Here is a 27999-nt window from a genome sequence, read left to right on the forward strand (position 1 = left end):
TAAGAGGAAATTCCGGTGGAATTAAAACTAAAGAAAATTCCGAGCAAAACAGAAGCTTGTTGCAGTATTATCGTCGATCGGAATTAATACGATCGCGTTAATGATCCGGCGTTTTATCGTCGTTCAATAAATCAAGCTTATGACATTGGTTAGTCTCTGCAATCCATCGATAAATGTTATCGTTCTTGCTGCTATCAAACATCGTAGAAAGATAAAAAATAATAGCTCGAGGTTCGATTTCGAGTTCCGCAATTAAAGGAGGATCAGGAAGGAACTACTTGGGAGGAGTAACTCGAGGATGTGAACAAGTTGATCTTTGGAAAAGTATCGCATCGTTCGTTCAGCGTTTTGCCAAGGGACACCGACGTGTTTCCCTTCTTTTTTCCTTTCTTTGGAAATTCGGAATTCATCGTTCGAGGACACGCGTGAGTACATTTATGTTGAACGACATTCCGTGATTACGCTCGCGTGCAAAATCATTCCGCGTTGATAAACGGTGAACAGCGAACTGAAAACGTTTCGCGTTACGTAATTGAATGGACTTTCGACGCGGAACGGGATTAAGATACGTCCTCCTGATTTCGTTATCGGGGGTTTTAATGATGCCGAAACTGGATTCATCGTGTCGCGTGCAGATGTCCGATCGAATGTACATCGATCACTGATCGACGCTTGTGAAGCTACCTGTTGTAAACATTTCAACGTAAGTTGACGTTTAGGAGTATAGACGCTTGGAGCTTTGAAGATTTTAGACGTGAGCTAAACAAAAATTTAATCACACATTAATTAGCGATACGATTAGGGTAGATATTATTAATAGAATAACAATTAATCACATTATAATTTATCTTCTTCCTATAATTAACGATTTATTTAGTTAAAAATAATTCAATTGTTTGCAAAATTTAACACTTTTATTATTAAGGATGTTTGTGGTTGCTTAATGAGAAGCTATTATTGTTATTTTTTTTTCTTTTTTAATTCATAAGTGTTTATTGGATCGAAGTAAGGAAGAAATGCAAACGTTCTTCTTTTATTTATAATATTCATCGTAAATAATAAATTGTTATTTCATAATTTTTGAAATGTTACTGCCTTATTATCAGTTACAGTTATTAAAAATTGCTAAATTTATAGTTCATGATATAACATAAATTAAATAAGAAAAATCATTATTATTAAAATGTTTAGATATTGTTTATTAATAGTAACATCTAAGGTATGTCTATTTTGTAGATTTCAATTTGACAATTAAATTTTTCTTTAAAATAGTCGCTTTATCTATAACCAATCATGTTTTAAATAGAGAAATGTCTATATATGTCGGTGTATTTGTGATTACTTATCATGGTCAGGGAACCTTGAAGTTAACGAGGTACCGGTAGTAACGTAATGCAACTATACAAAGCGAAACCTTGCTGAAACACTTTCAAATCGCCTGTAAATAGCATTTGTAACAATTCTATGATGCGACAGATAGTGCACTTCCATAGTTCCTGAAAACGATTGTTTACCAAATCTATGTAGGAAATCGTTAAAGTGTCATTAAACAATGCATGATTTGCCTTTGTAGAAGTTACTTGCAAATTGCAAATATCTACAGTAAATTGTAGGTACAAATATTTGTATTTACTTAATCATTATAGTAATTGCTTGTGTGTCATACTCTTTTGAAAGAGATATCATGAAGCGAGTATTGAATTGAAATTAATAATTTTAATGCTACATTACGTTGAACTGGGATGAATCATGAAATTTGAATCATCAGTTTAATAACTTTAGGATGAAATAAAAGGTGGGGTGGTTGATAAAATATGATACCCTGAAAAACATTCTAAAACATGTACTGAAATAAGATGAATGTATCGAGTGTGTACAAAAAGACCGAAGAGCGTGTTATGACGGGGAACGATGATTGATGATTTTAAAATTCAATTTTCGTTTGTTTGCTTCGATTAACATCTTGCGGTTTAGTAAACGTGTTATAGTTAGCAGCGTGTCGAATCCGATAAGCGCTAATTCGTTAATTTGATCTGCAAACTTTTCGTGGAATTTATATTGTTTTGTGAATAACATTGTCAAAATTAATTTTCAAACTATACACAGAACTCAAAAGAATTCTAAAATAAAACATAAAAAGAATAAATTATTATTTCATATAATTTACAAATTTTCAAGTATTCAAATAGTAAAATTAAATGCATTTAATGCAATTTGCAAACTAATCACACTTTTATCATAAAAAATTCATTTACTGCAAAACTAGAGAACAATGCTCACAATTATTGATTATTATTTGTCATTTTCGATCAATGAACAGTAATTATTAACAATCATGTATAATTAGGAAGAAGAAAAAACTAATTATCTGCAGTTTTAAATTACTCAGAAAAGTTCAAAAGAATGAATATAAATATATTGTGCAGATCTATGACTCCGTTGTGTCATAGTAGATTTTCCTGGGCGTATCAGTCGCATAACAGCCGGCTGTACCGGAAATCAGCGATCCCGGCTCTCGTGAAACTATGTACGTGTCGACCGAATATTAAAGTGCACCTTTATCGAGGAATGCGGTTAACAGCTGATCGCATAGGGAAATGACGTGTTCAGAGGTAATTGAGTGTTGCATGATTACGTGCATCAATGCGCGACACGAAGTAATACTACCTTGCAATTCTTTTCACTTTTTTTTCATCCCGACATCTGTTATTAGGTGAAGTCTTGTTGAGTTTCGATCAGCATTTATTGCTGATTATGATATGATCCGAATAACTAGTGATCGTAGTTTACAACATTTTTTCCCTTCATTTTCGTTCTCGAGTAAACCATTAAATACAGTTCTGTTCAATTTCAATTCAATTTCGTTGCATTTCTGTGATTGCAGTTTGATTTTGGTCATGTATTTCATGAAATTAGATGAATTAACTGTCGGTTATAATGCAAAAATTTATATAATATTATAACACCAATGAAGTGCAAAAAAATAAATAATATTTTCTTTTCTTATCATTTTTCACGATAGCTCCGCTAAAAAACAGATTTGATTCAACTTTGCGACCACCTGTGAAAAGAAAAAACAAATGAAAACAACTTTTGTTTTACCAGCTTCTGAATAAAGAAATAAATTTTCTTTCACTCATGCGTTTCATATCATTGCCAACTTAGATATTATTTCAAGAGCCGTTTCAGACTTATCTTGTAAATCCATGCAATTATACACAGCTTACAAAGTATAAAGTACACAAGTTAGATATTAAATGCTGTTATAATGATCCGTTAATAAGAAGGCTTACAATGTGAAAACTATACTAATCCCTCGATTAAGTTTATCATGTAAGTAGATCAATCTTGATCCAAAAAATATGCTATCAAAGTGATTTCATTACAAATGTTATAATCACTAATGACAAGCAAGAAAATTTAAAACACGAGAAGTACATCAATTTTTTAATTAAAAATTTTCCTATAAGTAGTATTAAGTATGATGACATAAAATTATCGCAAAATAGAACTTATGTCATATTAGTCTGAAGCTTGAAGTTCGAGGAATATGATTATGTAAATTTTTCATTAATATGCTTAATACAGAATGACTAATTGCAATCATAGCAAACAATGAATCACAGTGAAATTTCTGCATTGTTCCTTCATAAATTTTAATTAGGATCCTTAACAAAAAATATTATTGATAGTTTAGTATAATGTTTAGAGAAAGTACAATTAGTAGATGACTAGTATGGTGTCATTTCAGTAAACAATTTTAGCAACGCTAATTAACAATCACTATCTATTAGAATGCGTAATTTAAAATAATTTATATATTTTATATAATTTAATAATAATATGAATTTTAAGAAAATTATGGTTATTAAAATTCCTCTGAATAATTGGGTCATTCGATTTGCAATCACCGATTAGAATACAGTATTATTCAGAATTTTCCCAGGAAAAGGGAGCCAATTCTTCTGTGACCTTTTGTTAACCAGGCTCGTGTGAGTTTCCATGAACCGACCACGACAATTCGTGCTGATATTATCCCATGATATCGACATTTAAAACTCTCGAGATCCTAGATTCCCGTGTATTAGCCGTATTCGTAGTTCTCGGTGCAACTGGAGTCCAGTATAATTCTCCCTAACTGGCAGCTCACTCGTGACTCCTTTCCGTCCCTTGCTTGCATCAGAATATTTATTAGCCACATCGTGAGTCCTTTTCTGCTTCCTGACATTAGAAAGTCCCCCGTGGAATTGTGCGCTGAAACGTTCCCGTGGAAGCGTTCAAGGATACAACATCCGTCTCGACTCGCGATGCAATAATCGTATGCACATTCAAACGATTTCTCGGTACGATCAATTGCTCAATACTGCTTTGATCTCGTCGATTTAACGAATCCAGTCATTATGGATTGTGAAAAAGTACCTGGGGATGGTAGAGACAGAGGAAGCTGCAGGTGCTTGGGAAGTTGTGGGTTTCATGGGACAGTTCAGATTTTTAATTTGCAATTTTTCTTACTTTTTAAAATAGAGATTTATTATTTTTGTACTACTCTATTTTCCAGTATATTTATTTTTAATTCTTTTGTAAAATTCGTAATTACACACCATTCATTTTTTATGAAAATCCCTCTTGACAAAAGAGAAATATTATTGAGAATAATTCTATCAAATTATTGCAACGCAAAAGAATATTAAATTCTACGTTATATTTATTGATACAATCGAATGTACCAACACAGACTTTGACTTTTGCGCAATTTGTAATTTATTTGTTCCGTTCCAATTGCGCATATTTCTAACTAAACGGCATCTTCTTCCGCTAAAATGAAGCACAAAGAGAAAATGTGGAATTCCTTTGCGCAGAAGAATAACATTTGTAGTTAAATAGCCTGACGTAAGAGTACACGTGAACGGTGCATTCATAGTTTGCTTAGTATTGTTAATTATCGGTGTTAATAATGCATCTGTATATTCTGTAGCCATGAAATAAGAATCTCAAGTGGATGATCCGAAGATATCATCTAATTTCTACGTGTTGTAAATATTATTTTAATTTTTACATCTGACCAATTCTTTAAGGTCCACTTCACGATAAGAATAAATTCATAAATGACTTTTCAAATCGTGATGGAAAGTTTTCATAGATAAAACGACAATCTAAATTGTTGATATATTAAATTGAAACATGAATAATTCGCAATTTGAACATTGTTCCTATCATTGAATCACATGTATCAGTATCGTCGATGTCGCTGACACCACTTAGGAGATGTTCTTGAATTAATCTTTTTTCGTATATCTATTAAAAATCTTCAGAAATTTCTTAATATTGGCAGTCAAATTTTTTATACTGTACATATAAATTTTAATATGTAAAATCGTCTCGAAGCTTATTTTGCGAAATTTAAATATTGAAATATACAGGTAGGTCTCGATTAGTGCGAGTAATAAATCTCAGAAATTGTTCGCATTATTTGAATTCATACTATTCGAATACTTGAAATATAGGAATTGTTTCTTATTGTTAGTTAAAGAAAATGTACGATCAAAATTTTGAAATATACCTTCATACGTAAATTATTAAAATATAATAGCATAAACATGTTTATTATTTTTTTAAGTATTTTAACAGTGTTGATTGCACTTTCTTCTGCTTCTTCATATCTTCGTATATGTGATGATAAACCCGCAGAATTTTATCCAAGTCTCTGTTAACTTGCATGCTTCGATCCATGTCTGGATCGAAAAAAGTCTCGCAAGCCTCGCATTAACTGAATTTTTGTTCGCATTAATTGCGACCTGGTCTAATATTGTAATTATTTTGGAAGTTACCACGATTTATAAACGAGCCAAATTCATTAGCAAAATTCATTAACTCCAAAAATAAAAAGTATGAAAATTGATCAAATGTACAAAGTTAAGCATCGATCAAGTGCTGTGGTATTAAAATTTTAAAAAATTCAAAAAGAAGAGTTGATCTATTTGGCAAATGTGGCGGAATTTGTCAGCTCATATAAGGAATTATCTATTGACCGAGTAAAGCGTCAGGTTTCTAGGTTTAATAGGCGCAGTGAAAATATACATGTATAGTCAGACAGGTTGAAGCTTTAAGTCTCAAGGATACGAATAGTGATACTGGGTCAATCTTGACCCACAGCTGGGAAATGTACACAAGAATGAAATTAAACTTTTATTCACATTTTTATTAATAAATATCAGGCGTCTTTGGTTTTACAATAAACGTAATTGAAATGTTGTTATCAATATAAAAATGTAAAGTCTTTTTGAAGTGTCTTAATATTTTCAAAAGGTAGTGTTTATTACGTATTTCGATAATAAATATAATATTCGCTCGACATAATTACTTTCGCAAGAATATTATCTTGTTAAATGATTAGCAGGCAGACGATAATGAATCATAGATAATTAGAGAGTGATTTGAATGATTTGTTTTTAATAGCGATAAAAGGTATTAAGATTTCTTAAATCCGGTACTTAGACTTGTTGGCATCTGTCGCATCAGTAATTTATTTTTCAAATTTTCTGTCGGTTTTATCTTGCGCAAACTTTAAATATTTGCGATTGTTAAATTCATTTCGAAAATACTTTCGTGAAGTAGAAAAAATAGCAGGAAAATATTTCCGAATGTAAAATGAAAATTATTCATTGTTTTATAAAAAAAAAATGAGAATGAAATATCCTAAGATTTTCTCTAATTAAGTAAAAATTTTGATGAATTTATTCTGAGCAATGTAATATTTTTTTTCAGATTCATCATGGGGAACGATTCAAAGGAACAAGCCACAGGAAGTCCAATGCAGGAGTTCAACAGCAGGTAACATTTATTTTGTATTCAATTATAGATACAGTAAAGCAAGTAGTATTGTTAGCAGAATAGCATTGAAAGGTATAAAGAAGTAACATATTCAAAATTAACATATTATATACATTTCTGCCTTTTTTTGTTATCAGCACTAAAATAGCTGCTGTTGTGATTGGAGATTACAATGAAAAGGATCAATTGTACAATCCCTTCGAACATCGTAATAAGAAGAATGCTAATTCGTAAGTATTTTTACATTGTTACAAAAGAAAAACTTGAAAAATTTGATGTTTTCAAGAATGAAAATTTTCAAAAATAACGAAAATTAATTACTGAGAATTGAAAAGAAAAATATTAACCTATCACAGTAAAAATTGATTGATATATAACAAATGGCATGCAATACTCGTGCACGTGATGCATCTGCTCAAGGCATTTAATGACTGTCGTTACGTATCGTTATGATAACATTTTTTTAAACGTTATCATCTGTTTAATAACATGTCATGTCAACAGAAAATTTTCCTCATTCCTGAACTGCACTGTGCAAAATAAAATATTTATTTACCAGAAAACGAATGTGCCTCTGTTCCATGGAGCACATAATTCAAAATAACAAATAATTAAATTTCTACAGGGATCCATCACCCGTAATATTAGAAATTCTTTAACATACCTAGTTAGTAATTATAAATAACAGCTATAATAAAATATACTGAAAATAATAAAAAACTGACAATTACCATGTTAAAATCGAAATTTCTTTACAAGATACATGATTAAATGATATGTTAACAATATTAAAAAAAATATATTATCTTTTTATAAAAAAAAACAATTCTCAAAGAAAATCCCTCAAAAAGGCAACATTCTTTCACGTTACAGAGATCTGGGTGCGGTGGCGCATTTATTAAAATCGTCCTTGGGCACAGGTATCCTCGCGATGCCGAACGCCATAAAGAACGGCGGTGTTCTGTTCGGTGGAATTGGAACGATAATAATCGGTGTGATATGCGCCCATTGTGTCCACATACTGGTCCGTTCGTCCCACGTGCTTTGCAAACGAACGAAAACACCCCAGATGACATACGCTGAAACCGCGGAGGCTGCGTTTCTTTACGGTCCGAAACCTGTCCGACCTTTTTCGAACGTCAGTCGGATATTCGTGAATGCAGCATTGTGTGCCACCTACGTGGGCGGTTCGTGTGTTTACGTGGTGTTCATATCGACCTCGATCAAACAGGTAAGCTTATCGCATTATTCTTTGTAGAATCAATTGTGCTTCTTTTTTTATATTGATATTATCGAAATATGTCACTTTTCGTTTAGGACATTAACACTTCGGTATGTCACGTTACACGCGAATCGAGCTTGTCGAATTAGGTGATGAAAGAATTCATATTGATGATATTGATAAACTGAATGTCAAAATGATAACGTTCACTCGTTTGCCCGAAGAGTAGGTACTTGTATTTACACGAGTGGAAAGATTCGCAACCGTGCGTGGGGTAGTTCAGTGTACGAAACTTGAGATAAAAATTGATAAAATGACACTGTTGATACAATCTTTTATTTATTATTTTTATCAGCTTTTAAATAATTCATGCTTCATTTCGTATAAAAATATTTTTCCCTTCGTCGATGTATAACAATTGTTAAAAATAAATTGAAACAATAGTTTTATCTTTTTGAATATACGATATACACATTATGGAATACGATATTGAAAAATTGATGTTTCAGAAACTAATGGCGCGTATAAATTACATTAATCAGCTTAAACACATCAAAGACATGAAACCAGTCTTTTAGATTTACAAAACCAGTTTAATTTGCAATCGTTTCGTTTCCTTCGTCCCCGTTCATCGTCACACCTGCGTCTTTCTCCTTTTTTTTTCCTTGATCACAATTGAAAATCTGTGCCAACGCGTAGCCTCAAGACTCGTTCTGACTCGTTTGACTCGTAAAAGTCCGGTTTGCTTCTCTTTGCCCGGGAACAGAAGGTAATTGCAATTCGTTTAAACGAGTTTTAAACAAATAGGTGGAAACCAGAATGCTAGGAGTGATGATTTATTGCAAATAAAACTGGACAATTTTATGTATACTAATATGAGAAGTAACAAATGGTCCTTAAGTAAATATAAAATTTAAAAATCGATCAAATTATGTCACACGTGTATTAGGATACCACGGTATTTAAACTTTCATTTTCTTTCATAATATGACCCAAATCGTCACGATGGAATTACCCATAATTTATAACTTTTGATATCCTTGTCGCATTAAATGAATCCTGTTTTTCTTACGAAATTTTTCCTTATTCGATTTCAGGTAGCCGATTATAATAGCGGTATGGACATACCAATTCGCATGTACATATTAACCTTGATACCCGCAGTGGTACTGCTGGGACAGGTGCGAAATCTGAAGTACCTGGTCCCATTTTCCATGATCGCCAACATTTGTATGATGGTGGGATTCTCGATAACCCTTTACTACATCTTCATCGGCATCCAGATTTCATCGAACGTGAAATTACTCGCTTCGGTCGAACAGCTGCCCACGTTTTTCGCGACTGTGCTATTTGCCATAGAGGGAATCGGCGTGGTAAGTTGCAAAAAATTCGTATTTATTTAAGAAAAAATACAATGTTGATGTATCGTATAGAATAATGTAAATTAAATAATTTTCCATAGGTAATGCCAGTTGAAAATAGCATGGAAAATCCACAACGTTTCCTCGGATGCCCGGGTGTACTTAATATAACAATGACAATTGTTGTATCCTTGTATGCGATATTGGGTGTGTTTGGTTATTTAACATATGGCGAAGAAGTGAGGGCAAGCATCACCTTGAACATCCCGATAGAAGACCTGTAAGTATTATTTCATTCAACTGTTAGTGAGATTAGGAGCGGTTGTAATTAGTACAGTGTCAAAATGAATCCTCGGACGGCGGACCATGGAGAGAGCCACAATTTTAATTTAATTTCGTGTTTCACATTGTTTGCATTTTCTAAATTTTCCAATGTTCTTTTAAAATTATTCTTCCAATATATCAAACCCTCTGTTTAAAAGTTATACATTGTATCTTTATATATGTTTTGTGATTTTCGGGTCTCGATTGACCCAGTCTCCGTCGTTCAAGGATTAATACAGGTTAGTCTGTATATAAAACGAGCTACTTTCTTTTACAGGCTGGGTCAGGTAGTGAAACTTCTTATTGCATTGGCAGTGTTGTTCACTTATGGATTACAGTATTACGTGCCGTTGGAAATCATGTGGAAGGGTTTGAAAGATAAATGTAGTCACAAATACCAAGGCGTATGTGAAACACTATTGAGGATAGTTATGGCTCTATTAACAGGTAAGAAACTTCCGTTCATTTTCAACTCTATGATCCTCCAATAAATTACTAATTACATACGGACAGAATTTATGAAAAAATAAAATTATTATTAAACAATATTATTATTTTAATCTATTAATTTTTATTAATCTATTTTATTTCTTTTAAGTATCTATCTTGTCAATGTAATTTCTATTAATCTATTTAACTTGCCATTTTAATTATTTTAACACATTCGCATCGAAAAACGAGAATTCTCGTTTTTTACCGACGATTTATATGAAAAATTTGTGAACAATAACCCGATGGAAATGTGTTAAGTGTCTTCCAAATAAAATACGTTGTTTGACTTCAAATTTAAAAATTATTATCTATATATTTTGTATTGCATTGTTTTTCTTTTAATTTCATGGGTTACATTATATTTATTATTTTTAAACGAGTTGTACACTGGTAGACACAAAATGAAGAAGACATACACCGGTTCAGGTCATAATAACAGGTCACGGTTACCCTTCCGGTTATTACTGATTCACGCCGGTGAACGCGTACCAGACAAGTGTGTTACTTTCTTAAGGAACAAAAGAGAGAAATACAAGTTGTATGTAATGGAAAGATAGACACAGACTTGACCAAGGAAATACCCGTTGGTCCTGTAACCGCATGACTCACTGACGCTTGTAAGCACCGTTCAGTGACTCGTGTTCGTTTACCTCATTGTAAAGCTATGCATTCATGCTTAAGTCCTTGACGTTTTGACTTTTCAATTTAATAACTTCGTTTACGTAACTGATGACGGAAGCAAATGATTTTGTGTCGTATAAATTACTAGTGTATTTTAACACTTTGACGGACACGTGTTCCACACGACTTACGTCTCTTGTTATTGTACGTTCCTGTTACCATCTAAAATGAAGTTATTCATAAATCTATAATTTATAGTTTCTGCACTATACTCTGAGAAATTATTAGGTGTATGTACATATAAGTTAATTCGGTGACTTTAGTATTACGGCTTCTTACTTAATTAATATTTTGAATTTGAATATTTTCTCGCAGTTTTGAATATTTGAAAAGTGACGAGACAACATAATAATAATAACGATTATTTCAATGATTGGAATTCCTATGGCTTTTTAAAAATAAATCTTTAATCAAAATAAAGAAAAGGCACCGAATTAATTTGTACATCTAATACTATTGTTCAAGGTTAAATTTTGACATAATAGAGTGAAGATTAATAAGTTATTTTACGAATTAAAATAATTAAAGTTTGACAATATTTTTTTTCAATTTGCAAAATTCTTGTTATTATAAATAACCTAGGAAAAGTGAATTGAATTTTATTTTGTTTTTAACCAAATTTTTCGCTTTTTGTTTTCAGTGGTGGTAGCTCTGATAGTACCGGAACTGGATCCATTTATATCCTTGGTCGGTTCAATATTCTTCTCCATCCTTGGAATCAGTATACCAGCGATCGTTGAAACGATTTCCTGTTGGGAAGGTCACTTGGGTGCCTTCAAATGGAGGCTCTGGAAAAATTTCATCCTAGTAATGTTCTCGTTATTCGCGTTGATATTTGGCTCATGGATCTCCATACTAGACATTATAAAATTGTATCGTTAAACAAAGTGATCCAAGTCTGTCTTAGACTTTTATTCGAAATTTTCAAGACTTAAGTTTGAAGTAGTGATAGAATTATCGAGATTAGAGCTTTTCTAAGGTGCTGCTCGTTCTTTGTGCAGCAATCGTGACAGAGTAATTATTATTATCGCGAGCATTTATTTTTTAAGAGTATCCATGTACATCCTGTATTTATTTTTACATCCCACTTAAGTATTTTCGTTCGTACCATTCCTCTAAGGATTTATTTTTTCTTTTTATGAGGAATCGAAGAAAGAGAAATTTTATTTACTGTAAATAGAAGAAGGATTTTTTTGTTTTAATTATACGCGGAGAAACATATATTTTGGTAAGAATGAAACGATAAAGAGAAGATTTGTTTATTGTTGTAAATATACTTAAGGTACTGTAGTTACATTTTAGAATAATAATTAATCTTCTAAGGTACTAAAATATACAGTTAATTATTTTCTTATATAAAGAGAAGAGACATGTTTGTATAAAGTTGTATAAAATTATTGAAAATTGTGAAATGTACAAAATTGATTTAATACTTCTGACGAAGTCTAAAGTATTAGAATGACTACTGTTAAATTAAATCCTGAGGATGTAGAATTTATCGAGTAACATTGTTGATAAGCATAAGTTGTACATATTATTTTTTTCTTAATAATTCTAGAAAGTAATTACAAAAGACAATCTAAATAATTATACAGAAAATTGAAATTTATTTTCTTATTAAACTTCTCGATTTATCAAACAACTGTTATGGTACCAGAATTGTATAAATTTTTATACTGGGAGAAAAATTAAAATTTACCATCGTTTATGATCACGTAGTGTATTAAAATTATGTAAACATTTGCCTTGGTCTTGGTCCCTGCGATGGTCGTCGTACAACATTATTTAATTGTGAATTCGACGATATAAAAATGGTCTGGGCATTTGTAGTTTTTGGATGCACTTTGCGTTGAGTGACGCCATGGAGAAGTATAGTTATGGAAATAATGTAAATTCCAACGACCAAAGGGATATACTGTATGTATTTTATGAAATTTATTAGACGAAGTAATTGATATGTAAACGATATTACAGATAAAGTTGGCGTGTTTCCCTGTGAAAATATTTGTTAATTGTTTAACCATTGTTATTTTTTCAAAAGTTCAATTATATTAGATCATCCCATAAGTAATCATCATTCATCTTGGATAAAGTAAACAAATACATAAAATATTCCTTTTGAATTTTTAAATAAAAGCAAAGAAACAAATCTTAATGTTTGTACGATTTTTTCATTATTTTATTTGAAAAAAGCTTAACCAGAAATCAATATGAATAATTAAAAATAAAAATGAATGTTTGCACTCTTCTCGACTGATCAAGAAAACGACATTATTTATGGAATGACAATATTTTAATACGTGATTTTATACGATGTACACCGTGATATAATTAAATCATGTGTTTTTGAAAAACTGAAATTAAAAATAAATATGTAAAATGACATGTTTCTAAGAGAATCTTACATTTTCACACCACATGATTGGAAAATATCCTTCACTGACGTTAGAAAGTAACTCCACTGGCTGTCTAGTCAATTTTAAATTCAATTGCGTTTTCTTTTGCCCAGAAAGTGGTGTTCCAGTGTATGGTTCAATGACAATATACGTTTTATGCAGATCTTTATTAGGGACCAAACCGCGAGCATAATTCAGAACTTCTGGATCAGCATGCAAAAAATGTGGCTCTGATAAAATTATAGGCACTTTCTGCAATATATCAAATGTAAATTACCAAGTATAGTTTTCCTCTTTTGAATTAGACTTTTAAATTATGAAATACTCGGCTACCCGCGTAATTTTGTCTACCCGGGTATTTTGAGTATCCGGTCCAAATCAATAGCCCTGTTTTCAATATTACCTGACAATTAGTCACGTCGGTTAAACCCTGTGGCAGACATTCTAATTTATTATTTACAATTGGACAGTAACATTCCGAGTGATTTGAAAACCATACCCTTTCCTTCATAATAAATTGAGATCCGGTTATACCATGTATTGAAACGTCGTTCTCATAATCAGCTTCTATAGTCCTATATAAACATATACATATGTAAAACATAAACCTTGCAGATATGTAAATTTCATTAAGTGTTTCCTTAATAGGTGATTAACATTTTACAACTTCCTCATATTTTATATGTATAATTAACATACATGATTAAGAGCAGTGATCAGCTGTGATTTAATATACGTGTGATATTATTTTTATATAATATAAAATTTACATTTTTAGATAATCAACGATACAATACCTGCACATTTCTGGAATAAAAGTTGAAACAAAAGGTAATGGTTCCACTAATGGTGCCCATGTAACAGTATCTGTTCCTTTTACTGTATTACAAGACTCTGTATTCCATAATGTCTGTACACGATCCCCAACATAAGATGTTATATCACCTAATTTACTTATGTCTTGAAGACCTCTAGAAACTGTGAATGGTCCACGTAGAGAACCATTCATCTAATATCATAGAAAAATTTAATATTTAAGTATACAATGTAAATTAATTATACACGTTGAATCGAAATTAGTTTGAAAATTATTAACTAAAATATACCCTTTGGAATATACTGAGATAATAAACGTCTTCCCGATCGCCTTCTCTCAAAACTGGTGGTGGATTTGCTTCTAAAGTATTACATATCAGATTCAGTTCGGGATATTTCTTCCTATTGCACGTAACTTTAACTCCGCCGAAAAGTAGATCTGTGGCTCGAGCTTTTAGAAAAATAGTACTATGATTTTGAAATAATTTTGGAATACTGTTACCGTATTTGTGCATAAAATCAGGTGGTAGAGATGTTAACTATAAAATACGTATTTAATGGATAATGTGTATTTTAATTATAGTTAAGTAATTAATAGTAATTGTTTCATTGGTACTAATATTGTTAACATTACGACTTACAGTTTTTATGGTACCAATGTACGCGGGATTTAATATCGTGACTTTATCGTGTTTAGAAACATTTATACTTTTATATTTGTTGAAAATATACGTAGATCTTGTCGTATATTTGATTTCATCCCTTTCTTCGTCGACTTCTATTATTTGCTTTTCTTGAATTTCACTAAATATGAATAAATAAATTATTGTACATTTAGAAATTAATCTTAATTAAATTGTAAATATCTTTATTAGGTCTGGTTAAAAGTAAAAAATTTGTGAAATATTTCTTCAATGTTTTTACTTACTCGTAACTGAAGGGACCATATTCGATCATACGTGGATTTTCACCCCTCATTACTTCATCAGGGTTAGTAACGTTAAATAAATAACAGGCGAAAGATAAGAGCATAGGTGAAGACCATGCTTCATACTCTTTTGTACCTTCAACAAGCGGCAAGTTCTATAAATTGTTATTTCATTTAGATTAGCCACTTTAGTAATTATGCGATTAATTGTGTTTCAATTGAGATCATTTTTAAAGCATTACTTACTTTTCGTATTTCCTTCGATACAGTCGTTAAAAGTATCTCTTCTGAAATTAAAAATGAACCCAAAAGGATTAGGAAAACACCAATACACAATTGAAAAATCATCAGTCCTATATTATACTTCTTTAAAATATATTTTATTAACAGTATTCACTATTCTTCTCTTTTACTGACAATAATTGTATACCATTTTATTTAACGACTTTAAATATTATTTTTTCACTTATTCTATATTTCACGTAAGAAGATTTCTCCTGGCAAATGAAATGGAAAAGTTCTTGCATAATCTACTTTTATATTAAAATTTCTACGTTTCGTGACTCAGTCTCGTTAATAATAAATAATACCCTTACATAGCTATGTGCGACAATATAAATTATTCACCACTTTATATCACTTAATCAAATCTGAAATTGTAATGCTTAGTATTTTCATATTATAATATATTTAAAGCGCAATCAATATATTATACAAAACGTAGTAGGCATCACGGTATAATTGCTTCCGTAAAATAAAGTTTGTACTTTATTGCTTATTTTAACTAAAATAACTCTTTTATAGAATATATAAAGATTTTAATGTATGCCTTATGTGATTTTCTATGAGACAATAATTTTGTATTTTGAACCCCTTAAAAATGAAACTCCGTTATATAATTTACAGAGTAATGTAATATGCAAACAGTGTGCATAGTCTAATGTTATATTATTTGTTTGAAATGTAAAGGGTTAACTGTTTTACCAAGTACAACCCTTCATTAATACATTTTCCACCCACCAGGTGGTCCACCATCGGACAATGTGGGATCAGGCTATGTGCATGCTGGGCAGCAGCCAAAGGAGAAAGAAAGAAATGGCGGCGTTACTTCAATTTTAGTTATTAACTCGTGTTTCTTGCCGTTTTCCTGCACTCAAACGATTTATTTTCTCCTATCAACACCCTCTTTGACCGTAGTTTTGTGTCAGCTTTACGGTGACTTTCGTTGAATTGACAGATCATTCGAACGTGACAAGTATTCGGACGTCATAACCTAACAAATCTCGTTCCGCGTTTGTGTTTAATTAGTGATTGAAAAGGATGGCAATGAACGAGGACTTCAATTTTGCAGAATTGTGCAGACTTTGTTCGTTGAAGAGTAATCATCAGCTTCAGATTTTCGACAAGGAAGGTGAACAAAGGCAGCTACTTTTTAAAATACGTTCCTGCATTCCTGCTGTGGTAAGTCATTTTCATGATTTATGAATCCGAAAATTTCTTTATATCATCAGTTCTTTTTATATTCAACTTATATATCTGATTAATTGATCAATCATTATTTCTAACATCATTTCTTGTTTCTTAATTTACATTATTTACAATGGAAAGTACAGTTTGTAAGCAGGTAGTTTAAATTTGCTTTTTGTTACTGTAAGTCAAATTTTAATTGGATCATCAATTAAAAGTTGAATCTTTTGTTGTATTAAAGATATTATTAGAGTGTCCTAACATTGATCTTTGCTAGGTGTAGTCAGCTTCGATGAAGTATTTTACACAAAATGATTAAAATATACTTTATAATTACTATGACATGATGAGTTTACTTGAGTACATTAAAGTATATTTAATCAATTTGGATTCATTTTATCAGTGCTATTCATTTGAATACTGGCACCTAATTTATTTTTGCATTATCTTTTATTTATCTTGTTACATGTTTCTGTTAAAGAAGCGCTGATTAAAATATAACACTTGAGTACTTAATATATCATCACTATATTAATTAAAAAAAAAGAAAAATAAATAAAATTTCTTTAATGCTTATGACTATCATCATATTCTACCAGCTTATCATTTCAAAAAATAAAATTTGAAATTATTATTTACGATAGTAGTACTGAGTATTTTTTTATACCACTCTTGCTACATGAAAATATTTAAAAAGTTAATTTAAATAGATTTAATGAAAGTAAAAATACATTGATATTTGTGTATCATAAACAGTATTTTTTATTACGATAATTTCGTGTGAATGATGTTACTAAATAATTATAGACTGATATTTCGAAGACTAGAATTTTATCGTAAAAGAAAAAAGAAAGAAATTACCATGACTCCAGAAACTTTCATCAGACCATGTCTTAGAATTTTGATTACGAAAGGTTAAATATCTTTGGGTCATACTTTGATTAAACTATTGCTCTTGAACTTCAATGTAACTGCATATCTGTTATACATATCTCTTAAATAAAACAATTTTAATTTTAAAATTCTCGTTGGGTAACAAATCTGTTTTTGTTACAAAAAGAAAAGAAGGACGAATATTTTAAAGTTACGAAGTGTTCTTAGTTTAGTAGAGATATTATTAAAAAACGAAAATGAATGAAAAGCATTAGAAATTCTGGAATTAAATGTTAGATTTCTGATACTGAAATATTAAACTGATCTTTAACTTTGTATTAGTGTCTTAAATTAGAATATTAAATTTCTATTAAGTTTCTAATACTAGATTCCCGAGTCAATTTAATCCGAACGGTGCAGAAGGATTAAGCATCTTTTTCACCTTAAAATTTTATACTAACATAATATTTTTTTTCGCAGATAACGAAAGAGGATGCATTGCCGAAAAATATTTGCCAGAGATGCGTCTATAAATTGGATATGTTTTACGAATTTCGAGTTAGCTGTATGACGACTGACACGGTGTTAAAAAATTATGCAGATAGTTTGAAGCACCTCGCTGCATCAGTGAATCAGGTAAGTGCATAATCATGTTTTTATTTAAATATATAATACAATATTATAGACATTAAAATTCTGATTTAATGATTTCACAAGTACTTATATTTCAAAATGTTTTATTTGAAAAAGGGTCAATACCTCTGATAGAAATTTTGCAATATTAAAATAACGTAAAATTTGCCTTTCATTTTACATAGAAACAACAATTTCTATTAATTCATAAATTAAATAAATGACCTATAATTTTCTACATATAATATTATCTTTATGGTAAGTAGAATTTATTAGTATCAATATTCTGCGACGTTTATCACAAAAAGTCAAGCAATTAATAATTCATCAATCGAGTAAAATGAGAAAAATATGAAATAAACAGAACAATTTCCACCCACGATCCCTTAAATCCCTTTAAAAGAAGACCTTTTTCATCACGATGATTAGCGAATGTATAAATCGTAGAACAATCGAAAGTAAACACCCAGTGGTACTTTCGAATAGTCAGAAAGCCTCCTTGACTCCCCCGGAAGAGAGGCTGCATCCTACTCGAATGAATGAAACGCGGAGTCATGGAAAGGGGGCAGCAGAAAGTGCCTACTTATAACGTTATCGTTAAATATAGCAACAAACGAGCGACATGTAGCGATACTCGTTTACAGGTACCGGTTTATTTGCTCCTAATTGATTTCACGAGACACGAGAGACGCGTTTGAGCTTCGCTACCACGTGGTTTACGACTGGGGAGCAAGTGGCTCACGAACGAAGGAGACAGGGCGCTTTAAAGGTAGATTAGAGGTCTGGCATAAAGCGGCATCGTATCGCGACACTCGAGCAGACAGAGAGGAGGTTTTTGCTGATTTTTCTTTCGGACTCGAGCGAGAATTTATCGTGCCGCTATAAGCTGTAGGACACGAATAGCCAGAAGGAGGAAGCGTACGCGTACGGTCCCGGCTCGTACGTATTCTAGGAAGTACGCAGAGGAGACTCTTTACAAGCTCGTAAACTGGCGCGGCAATTTCCGACACGACGCGTTAAAGTGACTTTATGCGTCGAACGAGTGGCCGACACGAGTTCCACATTTCGAGCCGCGTAAAAAGCCCTTTACGCGACACGCGCGTTCGCGTTCTACCACCTCTTCGTCCCTTCTCTCTCTCTCTCTTTTGCACCCTTATTTAAACGTTGATCTCGGTGCCCGCTGCTCGATAAGCGTCGCGCGAAGGGTGCGGGAAAGAGTCGGAGAAGAAGGAGATGAAACGAGGGGCGTCGCTGATCGGTAGCTCGAGGTCCTCGCTACTCTCTGTCCCGCCACCCCGTTCGTTGTTCGACCAAGCATGATCCGAATAATTCCAGCCCTCGCACACGCGACTCTTCGAGCAAGAGACCGTCGCGTAGGCGGAGGGGATAATATACGGATAAGCAGACACGGATGAACAGATAGGGCAAAAGGGAGAGAGATGAGGCGCGGGGGTAGTCGGCAGCAGGATAGAGGGTGGTTTGTACGTGCACGCACGTACGTGTGTGCAACCGTCGCGGTGCTATTGATCGACGCTCCGCAGCTAGGCTGCGTCGCGCACAGAAAGCGAAAGTCAGTTCTCCTTTTCTTCGACGTCTCGCCTAGTCCTCTCTTTTTCTCTTCCTCTAACCTTCGCTAACTCGATCCTCTCTCTCTCTCTCTTATTTCCTTCGCGTCTTTTACCCTTTCGTCCTTCTTTCACCTGTTCATCCGATCCCTTTACCTTCTGCGCGTCTGCTCGTTGCCCAATCGAAAGATCGTTCGATCCCCTCCCTGGCCGGTTGGCCCTTTGGGTCTCCTTGTCCCGGGCACAGGTGCAACGAGGAGCCAGGCGTGCACCTCTGAAAACCTGTTTCGAGTTCTCGAATACCCTGTCCGTAAACGGTCGGCCAAGTCTCGTTACCCGGCTGATCGTTGATGCGGTCAACCGAGAGTTAGGGAGCAAAGAGGAGAGATTAGGATACGGCGATACTCTCGTAGCTATGCTCGCGAGACCGAGACGTTTTCGTATCGCCTAATCGCCCATCCCGTTCACCGATACTCTCCGTCATATCTCTGTGGGTACGGTTTTCCCTGTTCGTCTGTCCGCTTGCTTAACCCTATCTCTCTCTTTCTCGCTCGTTCAGTCAATGTCAGTGTCAAGGTCAGCGGGCCGACGCACTGCAGAGCGCCGCCACCGCCACCGCCACCGCCGCCGACGCCGCCGTCGACTGCTGCTGCTACGCTGCTCTCTTCCGTCATTGTGTGTATCCGGCAGGCGAGTCACTCGGTAGTCTGTGTACACGACACAAGAGGTATACACGAAGGTCTTTTCGCGAGCATACTTGCCTCTCTAGGGCGTCCCTGCCTTTCTCTCCCTCTTCCTCTCCCCCTCTCGTTCCTCACTCGTTTCGTCTTCTTCTCTCCCTCTAGTTTCCTCGTCGTCGCGCCGGCCACGATGCATTCCGCGGGGATCTCCACTCGATATCGTTGCACCGCGCCGTCTCGTTCGCGTATCGTTTCTCCCGAGCCTATTCTTCTTTCCCTTCGACCCGTTCAGTATCGTTCAGTGCCGGTACACGCACCCATCCGCGCCAATTTCGCCTCCGCATCGTGACACGCCGATCGAAACTGAACGTTTACGCCAAGTTCGCGGGTACTTGGTGAGCTCCCAGTGTTCCTTCCATTACCCAGCTGGTTACTTGTCCCGTTTTCATCCGATCGGTACAACTCCCTGTGTGGTCCTTCCTCGCAGCACGTCGCCACGGTGCATTCCGCGGTGGACCTCCACTCGATATCGTTACGCCGCGCTTGCATCCTGTCACCGGCTATCTCCTCCCGCTTCTCTCTTTGTCTTTTCTTCCTTTCTACCTTGCTCCCATAGACTAGCTTCTTTCTTTCTTTCTTTCTTTCTTTCTTTCTTTCTTCCTTCGCTTCGCCCTTCGTTCTTCCCTCCTCGTCGCTTAGAGGTTTAACCCTCTCCCTCCCTTTCCAGCATACGTTTTTTCGTCTCTTTGTCCTTGCATCCTCCCGCGCCGGGAATCGGCGGCTAGCTCCGCGGGACACACTCCAGTTGCCCCGTAAAACGCGAGATTCTTTCGTGACGCCGCGAAAAGGAACACGCGTGTTCTCGCGCTCGAGCTCGTCACCGGGTTTAACGTACCGCTACCACTCTGGACTCGTCTTTCTTCATTTTCCGGTATCGAGTTGAAGGAAATTTCAATTGTTATGAACACACCTTCTGGGACACTTATCGTGATGTGCCGTTGAGTTACTCGTCGGTGAGGTCGTCAGTGGTATCATTCCTCGAAGAGGACATCGAGAGTTACGATTTTCCTGCCGAGCGGGACAAAAGTGTAGGTAGGTGAGCCAGTAGATCGGAGCGATAACGTTTGTTCGTCTTTTGTGAGAAGCTTCGTGTCTGGCTCCGTAAGTTAAACCTCTTTTCTTCTCTTTCTCTTCTTCTTAGCTCTCCCGGTTGCCTCTTCTCTTGCACCCGTTTCCTGTCTCTCTCTTTTCGGTCATCGTTCTTTCCCCGCGAGGACCTTGACGGAGCAGCCTGCCCGGAGAAATCTTTTCGGCTCCTTCGAAAGTCCCTGTCTTTTATGTATTCGATGTCGTCCCAAGAGGATGCAGACTTTTCTGATGCTTCTCGATGATACCGGGATCCTCTTGGCTCATAACCAGTCCTTCGCGAAGGAATGTCACGTGGACGAAATTATCGTATACTTGATTTTCATTCTACAATTATAACGCGTGTTAAATTTTTTACTCCGTTCTGTTAAAATTCAAGCCTGATGAGTTGGATGATTTTTCAAAAATGATACTGTATAATATCGGTATTAAAACAAAGGAAACTTTCAGTCGTTTTCTGTATATTGTACCGTAAAAAGACGTAGAAGTTTCATTTAACCGAACAAATACTTGAAACTGAGTTTCTGCTAAATATCGATTATCGTTAATAGATATTTGGCACTGAGCTCGCCTCTGTGCCAGCTCCGCTCCGTTCTATTCCCCGTGATTAATCGTTTTCCCATATCGGTCTGGAAGCTGCTACGCTTTTCTCCACGAATTGACAGAACCGTCGTGAAATATTGTCCCTTGTTACGAATGGCTTTTGATTTCACAATTACATCTGCCAGCGTTGTTACCATTTTCGCTCTCGCTCGTTCGCCATTGGAATTCACCTCCTCCTTCGTTTTTTGATATTCCACTTCTAATCTTATTTTGAAATATTAACGTCACCGACGAGAAACCGAGATATCTCCGAACCGATGATATTGCCTAACTGTATTGATAAATTCCGACATTAACATTTTCGAAGCAATTTCATCCAAAAGTTTCACAATGATAAAACGGTAAATTTCCTCGGAACAGAACGGAACTACCGTTTAATTTACATAATGTATCTCTGTATAACAGTTTGGTCAGTTGAAAGTTGACCGTAAGTGAAAGTACAGTAACGGTAAATAAATAATTAACAGGTGACGGACAAAGACAAGATGTCTAATGGTAGCCAGCAGCAGCAGCAACAGCAGCGATCGGCCTACGTGGAGGCGCACGCGGTGGCTCATGCCGCAGTACAGCAACACATGGCACAACAAGCTGCACAAGCGAGACTAGCCGGACCTGGACCACCTGCGACGCCTCAAACACCTAACCCGACCTTCACCCTTCCCGATGACGGTTTAGGCTACGATGATGGGGTACGGGTGCTTCGTTCCATCGGGACCTGGTGAGTAATTTCGTTTCTGGGGCCGCTGGGCCTAATAAAATAGACGTACGATCTTGGCATAGTGGACTAAAGGAATATTAATGTTGATGATTACTGAAATAGGTCTCCAGATTACTCGGCAGCAATGCGACCCGGTGGAGTGATGCCTCCTTTCCCCGGTGCGATGGATCAACAGTTTGGGAGTAGGGCTCCGACAGTGAACCAGCCATTAAGGACAACAAACAATGTAACTTCACGCCCAGGATTCGCGTCAAAGGCTACCAATACAGGCGAACCAGCGATAAAGGCGTTCGCTTGCACAGTCTGTGGTAAAGGCTTAGCCCGTAAAGACAAACTCGTCATCCACATGCGTATTCACACTGGAGAGAAGCCATATTCCTGTGAAGTTTGTGGTGAGTCTGTGGAAATTGCCCTTTATGTTTCAACTATTTCAGTTTAATTAATTTCGCGATGGTCCTTATGTGTACAGGAAAGGCGTTTGCACGTAGAGACAAGCTGGTTATTCATATGAACAAGCTCAGACATAGACCTGGAGTAGCGCCTCTCTCTACCCCCACGGCTCCCAATTCGGATCAACAACAGCAGCAGCAGCAACAGCAGCAACAAACTCAGCAACAGCAGCAGCAGCAGCAACAACCACCACAGCAACCACAGACACGTCAGGATACTATACATAAGTTGAAGGAGGAACCTGTTAGTTGGGCATGTGAATTATGCGGTAGAGCATTGGCTACGAGGGAGGAATGGATGCAGCATGCTAGGTAATGTTTCTTTATATTAACTTATTAATTTTCTATGTTTCTTTCTCCGGAATTGGGACGTTTTGTTATTTACACAGCGAGGGGATTTATTATTTGTTTTTACTAGCAGAAAAGTTAGGCCATAGGGGGTTAAGGGTCTGCAGGAGTGACAGTGGCACCTCTAGCGGAGTAGTAGTGAAACGTGAAAAGTAGTATTTATGCCAACATGGATCGTCGAAGTTCCTCAGTTTCGCCGTATGAGGCTCCCACAATCAATTCAGACTTGAGACATCACTTCTGTTGACCCAACAATACTGTTGTAGATAATGTAATTTTTTTTTTTAGTTGTAATATAATTTAGTTAAATATTCTCTGTTATTATTACAGATCTCATTTAGAAGCATCTGCTCCGCCACAGCACGCAGCGCCATATTTTCCAGGATCCGCGCCTCCGCCGCAACCGTACGCATCAGAAAGGCACTTCTGCCTGATGTGTCGTACAGATTTTACAGATAAGGCTGAATTTATGTTCCACGTACGTTCCCATTTCGAACCTCACGCGCAGCAAACGCCGCCACAACATTCGAGTGGCAAACAAGCCGGCGATCCAGCGACCGCGGAGCTGATCGCACGCGGTCTGGTCGATCCTTCGGGATTATGCAGCTAGAATTATCCTTCCTGTAATTACACGCCATCGATTCGTGTCTTACCATAGTACAAGTTCACTACTCCATTTTGACCAGGACTTTTACATAGGATGTCATGCATATTGTGATTGTAATGAATATACTGATTTATTAACAAGAGGTGCACAGTAGTATATTCATGTACAGATATAAATACACTCAATTCCGGTGCTTCTTTTGTATTTTCAGGGATATTTAAACATCGTTAACATATTTTCTACCAGCACCCAATTGGACATTCAATTTGATCATCGTTGAATACCAATTTATTTTAAAAAAATAATTTAATATAATTTTTAACTGTATACCTCATTAATATATTATATTATATTTTTAGCTAATATGATAAAGTTTGATTTTTATCTGTTTTAAAGTATGAGAAATCGCTGGTGGCGAATGTGTTAATTAATTGTTTCAATATTGCACTTCCGTATGTAGTCATTCGATCGCTGGTAATAAGTCAATAGTTACAAAGCGCTCGCATAATTTCTGGCAAGAAAGAGGAATAGTATTTTTCACTCACGCAACATATCACATAACTGAAAAATGTATAGAACTTGAATGATCATAAAAATACTACTGTGTATCCCGAATATGCATGGGCGCGGTGGAATTCGTGATACATGATGCACAAAGTATCGCCATTTTCTCACTTGTATCACTTATTTCACTGTACTCTTTGTAACGAAGACATAATACGTTATTCGTCAAATATTTAGGTATTGACGCGGTACTGATCTCTGCTATAATTTCACTATTGCGTCAGTATTTAAGTGTGATTACTTAATAGTATACGTTCCTACATAGCTAGCTTCCCGCCGTTTTTAGCCATTAGCAGTATCCGCAATATCAGATGTACAGGTTTGTTCTCAATGCTATCCTGTTTGTTCATTTTATTCGTGAAATAACTGTTTTTATGATTATATTGTTATTTCAGCGACATACAACGCAATGCGTTACAATTACAGGTAACTATATAACATTATATAGTTAAGTAGTTTGTTTAACACATTGTCTGCCATGATGTAGGTGTTGAAAATTTTATTAGGTAAAATTTTAATTTTTAACAAATATTTACAAAAAAATTTCTAATAATATGGATAGTGGAATGCCATAGAAATTTAACGTATTTAACTTGGGACAATTTTTTGTCTAAGGGGATGGATCTAATTTGTCAGGACTTAGATCCCAGGTTCGTCTCACAGAGAGTAGATCTACGGTCTTCAATCACAACGTATCAAGTGTCACCCACATGTGGGTGATGTGGCAGTCAACGTGTTAAACCAGAAGTATACGATCATGTTTTTATATTATTTTCTTGATCATGTGATTCGTTTCCTTTTTTTCATTAAGCTCGATGATCTTCCAAAGGCAGTGTATTATTAGCCGCATTATCAATTTGTAATACCAAACGTGTAGTTTTTACTGTGGTATAGAGTAAGTGTTGACAATATTACTGGTACAAACATCTCCGGATGTTTATATTCTTAATCGAGTCTAGAGCAAGCGATTGATTATTTTTAATTATCGAATCTTTTTACTGTACACTTGAAATCTTGTTTCCTGTTATTAATCACTGATCCTCGGTACCTGATGTACCAACGTGTACTTAATCAGGGAAGAAACAAAAGTTGGTTTAATCTAACAATTTTATAACGAATGCAATTTTTAGATTTTCTTTTTTTAAATTGTACATTTGATTAGAGTTAGTGTTTCGTTTTTAATTGTCTATCTGAACGGTCTGGCGTTATTCTTGTGAAATATTGTTAGAATCTCGAAGGACAATAATTAAACGTCACTCCATTTTTATTTCTTTATCAGGCTACAGTATCACGATACAATATTATTGTTTTGTCAAGTGTCTCGTAAGAGAGACTGCATTGTGAACAAACTGTCTCTTACCGATTAAACTTCATAGAATTCGCTTGTACAGCGCTTATTTCCTCTCGTCTTTAGAATAGGATTTTTAGATAGCCAGCGCGATCATATTTGCGAAACTGCCGTGCCTCCTGCCTCACGTACCATCCCACTTCCGGCTTCTTTTCGATCCAAATTCAACTTCCGGGACAACGGTGCCTAAAATGGTATACTTCAAAAAGCTAAGCCTACCCGTTAGGTATATATTTTGTATAATTCTAACTAGTGCAATATAGAGTTAATCGAATTGACAATAGTTGCAAATCGTTGCGAAGAAAAATTTGTACGGAATGTTTAGAAAAAATTTTGTCGAAATTTAGAAATATATTTAGAAAACTGTTAAATGACATATGGATTTAAAAGTATTTTGTTTTTGAATTATTATAGGTAACAATTTCTCTGTTACTTATAAAACGATTATGTTAATTATTTTAATCCATCGAGTGTTTTCTTGTGAAAATAATTAATAACAAATTTTTAATTAAAATGCAACTTAAATGAATTTACATTTATTGAATGTTTTTTTTTCTGTGAAAAATATTGATTTAAAAATAACAGATTTTAAATTGCAAAACAATTTCAAATCATTTACTATTAATTAAGCACAATCTTTTCTAAACATTGTGTACAGAAGATAAAAGTGAAGAAAACGACAAAGTTTGCGAGTAAGAAGAAAAGAAGAAACCATTCGCGCGACGAGCAGCGTCGTTTATAGCGGTTTAATTAAAATCGATGTAAAAAGAAAAGAAGAAAACGACAAAAAAAAATACCGGCCTTTCGTCTAACGCAATTGTAATGACATTTTTTACATAGTTTGTACGTATTTAGAATAACAAAGCGTTCGAGCCTCGAGAAAGAAAGTTACGCCTCGTGGGTTCGCGTCGAAACACTGAAAATCTCAGTGATTTTCATCGTGTCAGAAAAATGTTTTATGTACGATCGGGAATTTGTGCGCGAGAATTTTCACCTTTTTGATATTCCTGTATCGTGTATGATCAACGATACCTATCGGGAACATGCAATTAAGGAGTGTAACCAGCATGAAGGTGCAATTAAAAGCTGATCCGCGGTCAGATTTTCAGGAAGTAGCATGTCTGAGTATGTAAATGCTTGGCATAGAAGAATGGAAATCGTTAGATCGCAATAAATCCATCGTGGATCTAGCGTGATCTATGTTTTCTGAATTCATTCTTGTTTCTAAAAAGGATTCCGTACAAAACGATGATCATTATCGGTGACGTAAAGACGTAATGATTTATACTGTAGTACTTTGTACGATCAGAGTGGAATACTATATTTGATAGACGTATATAGTGCCTTTTCTCTGGGACTTGAAATCCGACTTTGCTCTGATCACTTGAAAAATTGAAACGTGTTGAGGAGGCACATTGGCATAAGATTTGAAAACAAAAAAAAAAAATATGAAATGAAATTGTACGATAAGTTAGATTATAGAAATAAGGTGATATCTGTTTTTCTTTTTAATGATTTTTTTTTCCTTTTTATTCTTTTTGTTACGAGGGGTGAATATTCGATGCCACTGCCTCTAAATAGCAGCTGTTTTAGACTACTTTTATACTGTTGATGTCGCGCGCAGCTAATCAGAGTCAGTATGTTACTGCCATAATCATGAAACAAAATGTATAACCAATATACCTTTATAAATAAAACACGACTGAAAAAGTAACATTTCTTCGTGTGAATATTATATTTTTTGTTTAAGATTTTTATATTTTTTTAGCTAGCTTGAAATAAACCTGTAATGATAGTGCGAGGGTTAATGAGTGACAGTGGTTTTTTTTAGAACCATGGCACTCTTATCCAAATTATTACAAAAATAACAATCTAAAAAGTGTAAATTCTACACATGAAAACAAATTAAAAATTCCCTTATCATTTTACAATTTGCAGCCTCGTTTT

At 34.8% G+C, this 27999-nt stretch overlaps 3 protein-coding genes across 5 annotated transcripts; 2 read left to right on the forward strand and 1 right to left on the reverse strand.

Annotated features, from left to right (window-relative positions):
- The first annotated feature begins 292 nt into the window (after positions 1 to 292).
- On the forward strand, positions 293 to 14111 carry LOC117607787 (proton-coupled amino acid transporter-like protein pathetic). 3 transcript variants are annotated; one of them, XM_034331907.2, is made up of 8 exons: positions 293 to 425; positions 6766 to 6831; positions 6969 to 7061; positions 7705 to 8062; positions 9151 to 9426; positions 9516 to 9694; positions 10016 to 10185; positions 11552 to 14111. In XM_034331907.2, exons 2-8 carry the CDS (start codon positions 6773 to 6775, stop codon positions 11791 to 11793), a joined length of 1377 nt encoding a protein of 458 aa, XP_034187798.2. In that variant the 5' UTR covers positions 293 to 425; positions 6766 to 6772; the 3' UTR covers positions 11794 to 14111. The 3 variants fall into 3 exon arrangements, with proteins under 3 accessions (XP_034187798.2, XP_034187799.2, XP_034187800.2); XM_034331908.2 differs by lacking the exon at positions 293 to 425 and adding an exon at positions 435 to 754; XM_034331909.2 differs by lacking the exon at positions 293 to 425 and adding an exon at positions 435 to 703.
- LOC117607791 (sensory neuron membrane protein 2) lies at positions 13248 to 15237 on the reverse strand. Its single transcript, XM_076688599.1, has 7 exons — positions 15052 to 15237; positions 14765 to 14927; positions 14414 to 14662; positions 14105 to 14316; positions 13711 to 13882; positions 13317 to 13559; positions 13248 to 13265 (listed from the first exon to the last, which is right to left on the reverse strand). Exons 1-7 carry the CDS (start codon positions 15153 to 15155, stop codon positions 13248 to 13250), a joined length of 1161 nt encoding a protein of 386 aa, XP_076544714.1. The 5' UTR covers positions 15156 to 15237.
- An 868-nt stretch (positions 15238 to 16105) lies between these two features.
- LOC117607584 (uncharacterized) lies at positions 16106 to 27935 on the forward strand. The gene is made up of 6 exons (XM_034331453.2): positions 16106 to 16512; positions 17872 to 18027; positions 22486 to 22736; positions 22839 to 23128; positions 23206 to 23497; positions 23864 to 27935. The coding sequence occupies exons 1-6, from the start codon at positions 16372 to 16374 to the stop codon at positions 24141 to 24143; spliced, it is 1410 nt and encodes a 469-aa protein (XP_034187344.1). The 5' UTR covers positions 16106 to 16371; the 3' UTR covers positions 24144 to 27935.
- Positions 27936 to 27999: the final 64 nt, after the last annotated feature.

The sequence above is a fragment of the Osmia lignaria genome, chromosome 6 (genome assembly GCF_051020975.1).
Source record: "Osmia lignaria lignaria isolate PbOS001 chromosome 6, iyOsmLign1, whole genome shotgun sequence".
Lineage (NCBI taxonomy): Eukaryota > Metazoa > Arthropoda > Insecta > Hymenoptera > Megachilidae > Osmia > Osmia lignaria.